This window comes from Oncorhynchus gorbuscha, linkage group LG19, assembly GCF_021184085.1.
Source record: "Oncorhynchus gorbuscha isolate QuinsamMale2020 ecotype Even-year linkage group LG19, OgorEven_v1.0, whole genome shotgun sequence".
NCBI classification, from domain to species: domain Eukaryota; kingdom Metazoa; phylum Chordata; class Actinopteri; order Salmoniformes; family Salmonidae; genus Oncorhynchus; species Oncorhynchus gorbuscha.
Window position 1 is genome coordinate 10,158,076 of NC_060191.1, and position 9,666 is coordinate 10,167,741.

General features: G+C 44.3%; 1 protein-coding gene across 1 annotated transcript; it reads left to right on the forward strand.

Annotated features, from left to right (window-relative positions):
- The first annotated feature begins 2,620 nt into the window (after nucleotides 1-2,620).
- On the forward strand, nucleotides 2,621-6,647 carry LOC124004720 (alpha-tectorin-like). The gene is made up of 5 exons (XM_046313442.1): nucleotides 2,621-2,749; nucleotides 2,899-3,451; nucleotides 4,861-5,043; nucleotides 5,263-5,386; nucleotides 5,602-6,647. Exons 2-4 carry the CDS (start codon nucleotides 3,325-3,327, stop codon nucleotides 5,316-5,318), a joined length of 366 nt encoding a protein of 121 aa, XP_046169398.1. The 5' UTR covers nucleotides 2,621-2,749; nucleotides 2,899-3,324; the 3' UTR covers nucleotides 5,319-5,386; nucleotides 5,602-6,647.
- The last annotated feature ends 3,019 nt before the right edge of the window (nucleotides 6,648-9,666 follow it).

Below are 9,666 nucleotides of genomic sequence, written 5' to 3' on the forward strand. Positions count from 1 at the left end.
ACAAATTCTTAATTTCAATGACAGCCTAGGAACAGTGGGTTAACTGCCTGTTCAGGGGCAGAATGAATGATTTGTACCTTGTCAGCTCAGGGGTTTGAACTTGCAACCTTCTGGTTACTATTCCAATGCTCTAACCACTAAGCTACGCTGTCACCCCAAATGCCAGGGCAGTGGTATTATTTGCATTCACAATCAGATACTTGCCTTGTGGTTTTGCTCCATGTATTTTTTACGGGAATTTATTATCCAGCTAAGATGTTGATGGGTTTTATAAGGCTGAAAATGAATAGCAGGTGCTTGTTTAGAAAACGGTTACTATTATTCAGGCCAGTGCCTCTGCTGCCTCTTTACCACTAGATGGCAGTAACACATCATTGATTTACCCAGTGGAGCCAAAATCACTCATGCCTATTCACTGTATAACAACTAAACAATGTCATTCTCCCTTCACAGACAGAGCCTGTCCAAAAGGCACAAGGAGTGTGGTGTTCACCTAACACGGCTCTGGTCCTACTCTCATCTGCAAATTTTGGCTCAACAAAACTGTGGCGCTGCCTGCAGACCACTGGGAGAACTGCTTCTGTGAACCAGGCCTGGTGCTCAGTGGCACCCTCTGTGTCCAGCCCGAGGACTGCGGCCACTTCCACCATGAAGAGTACCTGGTGTTGTCCTGTGAGAAGAGATGTGCGTTCCGTGCAGGTGGACACGTCTTGCCATAAAATCTCCAATTGGGAGGGGGAGGAGTGTGGTGTTCAGAAGGGAGTACATGGCAGCTATCCAAGGCCCACTGTCTAGCTTCGTATGGCTGAGGGGCAGTATTGAGTAGCTTGGATGAATAAGTTGCCCAAAGTAAACAGCCTGCTCCTCAGTCTCAGTTGCTAATATATGCATATTATTATTAGTATTGGATAGAATACACTAACATTTCTAAAACTGTTTGAATGATGTCTGTGAGTATAACAGAACTCATACGGCAGGCAAAATCCTGAGAAGAAATCAAAACAAGAAATGAGAATTCTGAGCTTTGTATGTATTCACCAGAGTCCCCATTGAAATCCCCTTGAGATATTAATGGTGTACTGCCTAGGGGTTCCACTATATGTCAACCATCTATAGAAATTTGAATGAGACTTCTATGGTGTTGTGGGAGTGAATGAGAGCAGAATCTATCAGGTGTCTGGCAGTCAGCCATTTTCTGATCATGTTTAGTCCTCATGGTAACCACTTGCGTCCCATTGCTCATGAAGACACAAAGGAATACTCCGGTTGAAACTTTATTGAAGCTATATGTTAAAAACATCCTAGTGATTGATTCTGTACTTAGTTTGAAATGTTTCTTCTGCCTGTAATATAACCTTTTGAAGTTTTTGTCCGATGTAACGCTGACCAGAATGATCGTTTGGATATGTATACCAAACGTGCTAACAAAATAAGGTATTTGGACATAAATAACGGACATTATCGAACAAAAAAAACATTTATTGTAGACCTGGGATTCCTGGAGTGCTTTCTGATGTAGATCATCAAAGGGAATATTTATCATGTAATTTCTTGTTTATGTTGACGCCATCATTGCGGCTATTGTGACTTTTAATTTTGAGTGCCGTCTCAGATTATTGCATGGGTTTCTTTTTCTGTAAAGTTTTTTAAAAATCTGACAGGTTGCATTAAGGAGAGGTATATCTATAATTCCATGTGAATAACTTGTATTATAATCTACATTTGTGATGAGTATTTCTGTTGAATGATGTGGCTATGCAAAATCACTGGATGTTTTTGGAAGTAGTGAATCTAACGTGCCAATGTAAACTCATATTTTGATAAATATGAACTTCATCAAACAAAACATACATGTATTGTGTAACATGAAGTCCTACCAGTGTTATCTGATGAAGATGATCAAAGGTTAGTGACTCATTTTCTCTCTATTTGTGGTTTTTGTGACTCTGGCAGGAAAATCTTTGGCTGGAAAAATGGCTGTGTTTTTTCTGTGGCTTATGTGGTGACCTAACAATCGTTTGTGGTGCTTTTGCTGTAAAGCATATTTGAAATCGGACACTGTGGTGGGATTAACAACAAGATTAGCTTTAAATTAGCTTTAAAACACGTTTGACAGGCAGGCGTTTGAGTTCCATGGGACGTGACTACATCCTGCTCCATACCTGCCAGCTGCACTCTTAAACTGTTGAGGAGTTTATGGTGGCTTTGCGTCATGGCAGTGAGAATGCATCCCGGGAAATACACATGGTCATCACACTAGCTTTAAGCACCAACTGTCAGAGCAGCTCACATATTACTGCACCTGTACATAGCCCACCTATAATTTAGCCCAAACAACTACCTCTTTCCCTACTGTATTTATTTTATTTATTTTGCTCCTTTGCACCCCATTATTTTGATTTCTTGCACATTCCTCCATTGCAAATCTACCATTCCAGTGTTTTACTTGCTATATTGTATTTACTTTGCCACCATGGCCTTTTTTTGCCTTTACCTCCCTTATCTCACCTCATTTGCTCACATCGTATATAGACTTGTTTATACTGTATTATTGACTGTATGTTTGTTTTACTCCATGTGTAACTCTGTGTCGTTATATGTGTCGAACTGCTTTGCTTTATCTTGGGCAGGTCACAATTGTAAATGTCAACTTGCCTACCTGGTTAAATAAAGGTGAAATAAAATTAAAGAAATCAATAAATAGGATGAAGATGGTTCTCTGGCCATCTTGGAGAGGTTCAGGTAAAGGGTGAGTTTCACCATCAGCATTAATGTTTTATGTTGTTTGATGCAGATACTGCCTTTTTTTCTTGTATTATTTTACAAATTAACTTGACATATTTAGGACTTACTGTACAATATGTAATCAATAGTGATCAACTTTCCCTTTTCACCCAGGTCAATGGAGTCCTTGAGAACCTGCCCTTCTCCCACAGTGATGCGAGTCTGCATCAGAATGGTCATCTGGTAACCATCCAGGCCCTTGGGTCAGTCCAGGTCAACTCCAGTCTACACAAGCTGCTCCTGGTAAATATCTCAAACTCATCCTACTAGAACTACCCCTGTGGGGGAACTACAACAATGACCCCATGGATGACCTACAGGTGCCTAACGGAACCCTGACCTCTGACCCCGATGGGTTTTGTGTCGTCTGTTGACATGGGTCATGTGCAGGCCTGCGTCCCCCTGCAGTGATGGGTTTGGGGCTAACTGCCCAATCTGTCAGTGTCCCTGCATAGCTGTGAGCTCTACTGCGGCCTACTCACACTGCCTGGTGGCCCCTTCACCCCCTGTCATCCTGTAGTCCAGCCACAGACCCACTACATGGCTGATCTGTGTGTGGCATGGAACCAGACCCAGCAGCCGCTGTGTGAGCAGCTGCAGTCCTATCATGTGGAGTGTCAGGAGGCAGGGGTCAAGGTGGGCCCATGGAGGAACCACACTGGCTGTGGTAAGTTTCCCCTCTGACAGAAAATGGCATCATATTGCTCAAATGTGTCCCTAACATTGCATTCAATCTATACAACTCTGCTGATTGCCCTTTAATAATTAGAATACGGAAACTTAATCTAAATATATATTCTCATTAATGAAGCCAAACAAGATGCCATAAATGTCTAATTAGTCATCTAGGTCTTCACTGGAGATCTGTTTAACATTGTGGGCCAAATGCCATACAACTCTCCTTCAGTGGCCTCCAATTGCTCTTAAATACAAGTAAAACTAAATGCATGTTCTTCAACCGATCGCGGCCTGCACCTGCCCGCCTGTCCAACATCACTACTCTGGACGGCTCTGACTTAAGTATTTGTAGTTGTCCACATATTCTAGGTGTCTGATTAGACTGTAAACTCTCCTTCCAGACTCACATCAAACATCTCCAATCCAAAGTTAAATCTAGAATTGGCTTCATATGTCGCAACAAAGCATCCTTCACTCATGCTGCCAAACATACCCTTGTAAAACTGACCATCCTACCAATCCTCGACTTCGGCGATGTCATTTACAAAATAGCCTCCAATGCCCTACTCAATGAATTGGATGCAGTCTATCACAGTGCCATCCGTTGTCACCAAAGCCCCATATACTACCCACCACTGCGACCTGTACGCTCTCGTTGGCTGGCCCTCGCTTCATACTCGTCGCCAAACCCACTGGCTCCAGGTCATCTACAAGACCCTGCTAGGTAAAGTCCCCCCTTATCTCAGCTCGCTGGTCACCATAGCAGCACCCACCTGTAGTACGCACTCCAGCACGTATATCTCTTTGGTCACCCCCAAAAAACAATTCTTCCTTTGGCCGCCTCTCCTTCCAGTTCTCTGCTGCCAATGACAGGAATGAACTGCAAAAATCTCTGAAACTGGAAACACTTATCTCCCTCACTAGCTTTAAGCACCAGCTGTCAGAGCAGCTCACAGATCACTGCACCCGTACATAGCCCATCTATAATTTAGCCAAAACGACTACCTCTTTCCCTACTGTATTTTTATTTTGCTCCTTTGCACCACATTATTTATCTCTACTTTGCACATTCTTCCACTGCAAATCTACCATTCCAGTGTTTTACTTGCTATATTGTATTTACTTCGCCACCATGGCCTTTTTTTGCCTTTACCTCCCTTATCTCACCTCACTTGCTCACATTGTATACAGACTTATTTTTCTACTGTATTATTGAGTGTATGTTTGTTTTACTCCATGTGTAACTCTGTTGTTGTATGTGTCGAACTGCTTTGCTTTATCTTGGCCAGGTCGCAATTGTAAACTTGTTCTCAACTTGCCTACCTGGTTAAATAAAGGTGAAAGAAAATAAATACATTTACAAATGCATGTATTAATCATGAATATTCTATTCCTCAGCTCATTGCCCCCAGTTCAGCCACTACAGCCTGTGTGCCAACACCTGTTCCTCTCTGTGCCCTGGAGCGGCGGGGTCTGTGCCGTGCCCAGATGGCTGTGAGGAGGGGTGCCAACGTGACCAATGGTCAGGCCTGTGTACCAGCAGGGCAGTGTGGCTGCTGTCAGGACGGGAGGAGGTTTTAGGTACGTTTATAGAAAAGCCTATTGATGGAGTAAGCAGAGCTGATTAATCATCAAATAGAAGCACATTTTGAAATGTCAATATCAATATACTTCCCTTTAAAAACTCACCCAAACAGCACATCAAAGTCATAAGGCTATGCTATGGTTGAGCTGGTAATGTTTAATAATTACTTTGTATAGTTTGTTTATTTACACCTGTGTCTTTATCCTTGGCCTCAGAGTGCAGGCCTGAAGTGCACTATGATCTGCACCTGTGGGGCTTCGCTGGTCTGTGAACCATTTGCTTGCCCTGACCAGCATGGCTGCACTGTCTCAAATGAAGTCCTCAGCTGCCACAGCACAGGTACAGTAGGTAACATTACTGCTCTGGTCCCTGCACCAGCTTAGTCATCTACTGTAGTCAGCAATATGGACAGTTAGGCTGAGTTAACTTGGAGGGGATTGAATATATGGACAAACCTGTACTACATTCACTTCCCTTGTTGGAGTACATATAATAGGATATCTTGCTTATTTCCAGAATAAAACATCTCAAATTGATTCATCTTGATTTCTCAGAGGGGTGTGTGTGTCCAGAGCAGTGTGGCTGTACTGATCCCAGAGAAAACTACCACAGACTCAACACCACCTTCTGGACCCCAGAAGACTGTGGACAGCTCTGCCTCTATGACCCAGCCACCGGGGAGATCCTCTGCACCCCTGCCCAGTGCCTCACATGCTTACATTTGTAAGCAGCTGGAGTGCAGGCGAATCTGCCAACTCTCACGACCCCTCTACTTGACGTTGATGGGTGGCAACATTTAATTTGTTTTGACGGGCAAGAGTTTTACTTCAGGGATAGCTGTTCATACATGCTGGCTCAGTCAAGCTCCAATCAGACAGGGTTGATCCCGTTTACCGTCAGCATCTCTGCTGCCAGCTGCAACAGCAGTTTAACTTTTTCCACCTCAGGTTAATGGACTGCACAATCCCTTACCATACTCCTTCCTTAAAAGCCTTGTGGTGACCTCTCTCCCACTCGTCATCCAGATTGGAGTTTGGCCTGCAGCTGATTCTGTACAAGACTGGCACCACCATGGACATCCTTCCCCGCACCTATGACTCTGCTGTGTCCGGTCTCTGTGGCAACGGCAACAGACAGGACGACTCCCTGCTGTCGGACGGCGAGCGTGCTCAGAACACCCTGGAGTTGGCCCACAGCTGGAGGATGGGAGGGGCTTTAGGTCCACCTGTGGCTCCAGTCAGCTGGGGTGCAGCGAAGAGCAGGACCACAAAGCTGTTTGAGACCAGTGATTTTCTGTGAGGTGCTGCTCAACGATCTGAGTCTGTTTGGAGAGTGTGCCGCAGTGTTGAACCCTTAGCCTTACTTCCACAGCTGTGACGACCAGTGTGACGTATCCCAAGGCCATGGGTGCCTGTGACGTGGTGATGGCCAGGAACAGTGTGTTTGGAGGCTGCTGGAGAAGGGTGGAGGCCTAGTCCTACAGGGATGAGTATGCGAGGGCGGTGGGGCCACATGGACGCCACCTGCCTCTCCCTGGAGGCCTACGCCTCAGCCTTACATTACATAAGGGTAACTCGAATAGCTACAGTAGTGTAATGAATGGGTGAATTGATATTTGGTGGGAACACAAGACATTTAATTAAATAAAATGTATAAATGCTATGTGAAATCTATTGCATTTGGTGTTCCAGTCAATTTGCTATGGCTCAGGTGTCACTGTCCTCAGGATGAGGAGCAACTCTATGGGCTGTGCTGAGAAGTGATGGCGTCATGACGGCCTGCAGTCAAGGGCAGCAGTGTAGCCTCTGGGCTTGGGGGCTGCCGCTGCAAGGCCTGAGTCTGTTCCCTCCAGGACTGTTTCAATCTGACCACTCTGAGTGGGCTGCAGCAGACCCTGGAGCCCCAGGCCCCCTACCTGCTGGTGTGACATAGCTAGTGACGCGTAGTTCAGAATGTTGTCCTACCGAGGGGTCTGTGGAAACTCCAGGCCTGTCAATGTGCTGCATGTCTTGCTGAATGGCAACAACTTGATCTAGGGAAGGGTACCAAAAAATATTTACAGCATTTAAGGTTCCCAATAACACAGTGGCCTCCATCATATTTAAATGGGAGAAGTTTGGAACCACCAAGATTCTTCCTAGAGCTGGTCACCCGGCGAAACTGAGCAATCGGGGAAATGACAAGAATATTCCATAGAATCACTCACCAGCCTACATTTATCCAACCCCACTACCTGCCGACCAACTTCACAAAAATAAAATATTAGACCGTGTCATGTTTTATTTGATCAAGCCAAAGAGGGTTTGCCTTCCCTCTATTTGCAATAATTGCTTGCCCCAGACACTCTGCCTCCCTGGATTGCTCAAGGTGTCAGCTACTGCCACCCTTTACACCAGGACTTCTCAATTCCGGTCCTGGAGGGCCAAAACACACGTTTTTTTGTTTCTACCTGGTAGTTCATTGCCCTCACCTAGTGTCACGGGTCTCAATTAGTCCCTTATTAGAAGATGAAAACCAAACAAATGTTTCAGCTCTCCAGGACTGACATTGAACAGCCCTGCTTTACACCAACATTGATCAAGAGGCCAGAGAGTTATCAGGGTTGTGTAGAAAGCCTAAAATCACAGCTGCTATCAACTAGGTTACTGTTCCCTTTGCCCTTCATACCAGTCCTTCAATCATGGATTTGGGATCAATAGATGCACAGTATTTGGAGACCACAACTGGGACTTTCCCAGTCTAATTCATACTCCTTCCTTCACACATCCATTCAAAATCGATTTAAAACTCCTTCAGAAGACTTAGTTTCAGCTCAACACCTTCACAACCTGTTTACTTCCATGAATTAGCAGTGCTGGAGATTCCCAGGTTCATTGTATTGATAATCTCTGAACCACAGAATTGCTCCTTGTTTGTGGTGTCCCAAAAATGTTGAAAGTTTTAATTGTAGCTGGAGGTGTGATGGCAGTATGTGTACTCGTGTAAATCATGGGGCATTGAATCAGCTCTGACTCATCTGGAGCAAGTGTAATCAAGGTGTCAACATTTGCTTAACAGCCGATAGTAAATCGAATGGTCTTTTTACATAAATATGCAGAATGCTTAGCAAGCATCCATCTTGGCCGCTAGATTTGTAAAAGTTGTTAGTGGCGCTAATCATTTAGATGTTATTTTTAATTGGGCCAAAGCAACAGGTTGGTAGCTTTCATCCAGTTGTTAAGACCTTCACAAAATTTCAAAGATGCACCATTGAGAGCATCACGTTTGGCTGTATCACCTTCTGGTGCGGCCACGGCACCGTCCGCAACGGGGCTCTCCAAAGGATGGTGCGCTCTGCCCAACACATCACCGGGGGCACACTGCCTGCCCTCCAGGATATCTACAGCACCCAATGTCATAGGAAGGCCAAAAAGATCATCAAGGACCTCCGCCACACAAGCCACTGCCTGTTCACCCCGCTATCATCCAGAAGGCCAGGTCAGTACAGATGTATCAAAGCTGGGACTGAGAGACTAAAAGCAGCTTCTATCTGAAGGACATCAGACTGCTAAATAGCGGTTATTCAACCTTGCACATTGGAGGCTACTGCCCGATATACATAGACATTGCACACTTTAATAATGTTTACAGAATGTATATTTTCCCCAAACAAACTGCGACCCATATGTTGTTACTGTGGATCACTATATGTTCTTCAATTAGTGTTAATTAATTCATGTGAAATGGTCTACGAATGTCAAGTTTCACCCCCTCAATTCCATATACAGTGAAGGGGTTAAACCAAGGCCTCATACCTTTTAAAGGGTTAATAAATTGTGTTATGATCAAATTTAAGGTATTGTCGTTTGGACACCTCTGTGTTTACACCTGTTTTGAGTGTTGTGCCCTTCAGACACTATCAGAATGCAGAAACCGCCTACGCTCAGACTCCTCCTGTCTGGGCCCCAACCTGTCTGAGGTTCTAAGAATACATACGACTGGTTTTCAAAGAACACAAGGCTGCCGCAGGCCTAACGAAAACAGCCACCTGCCAGAAGATACTTAGACTCGTTCACCTTGTTAATGACCCTATAATTGTGATGAAAGGTCAAGTTTCAGTCAAACCCACTTCTGAGCTTTAAATTGCTGACAAGATGTTTGCTGCTGTCAGGGGGAGGTTCGATTTATTAAAATGTTGCCAAGGAACCTCATTCAATGAGGACTGGTAGAGGCTATATGTGTTACAGGATGTCTTAGACATTTTGCAGAACCTGGGGAGAGATATCATATGCTGTACTCTGTACCAACTTCTGCCTACTATTGTATTACTAAGTTAATTATAGACCTGATCATATGTTGAAGAAATTGACCAACAACAGTATCTATGAGAATTACTCACGTTGGAGCGGATTTTCTCACACTAAATATTGCAAATGCATTCCATATAATCTAATCTGTGGATGTCGGGCCTATGTCAATACAGGATCCCAATAGCATAGTCGACTGACAAGCCCTTATTTTGAGGCAGAGAATATATTCATTTGATTAGTGGATCAAATGCTCACCTCTAAGCTTGTAAGGGCTCTGATTAGTAATTAGGTTGGGATCATGTTAGTATTTAAGGATGGCATCCTTTTGAT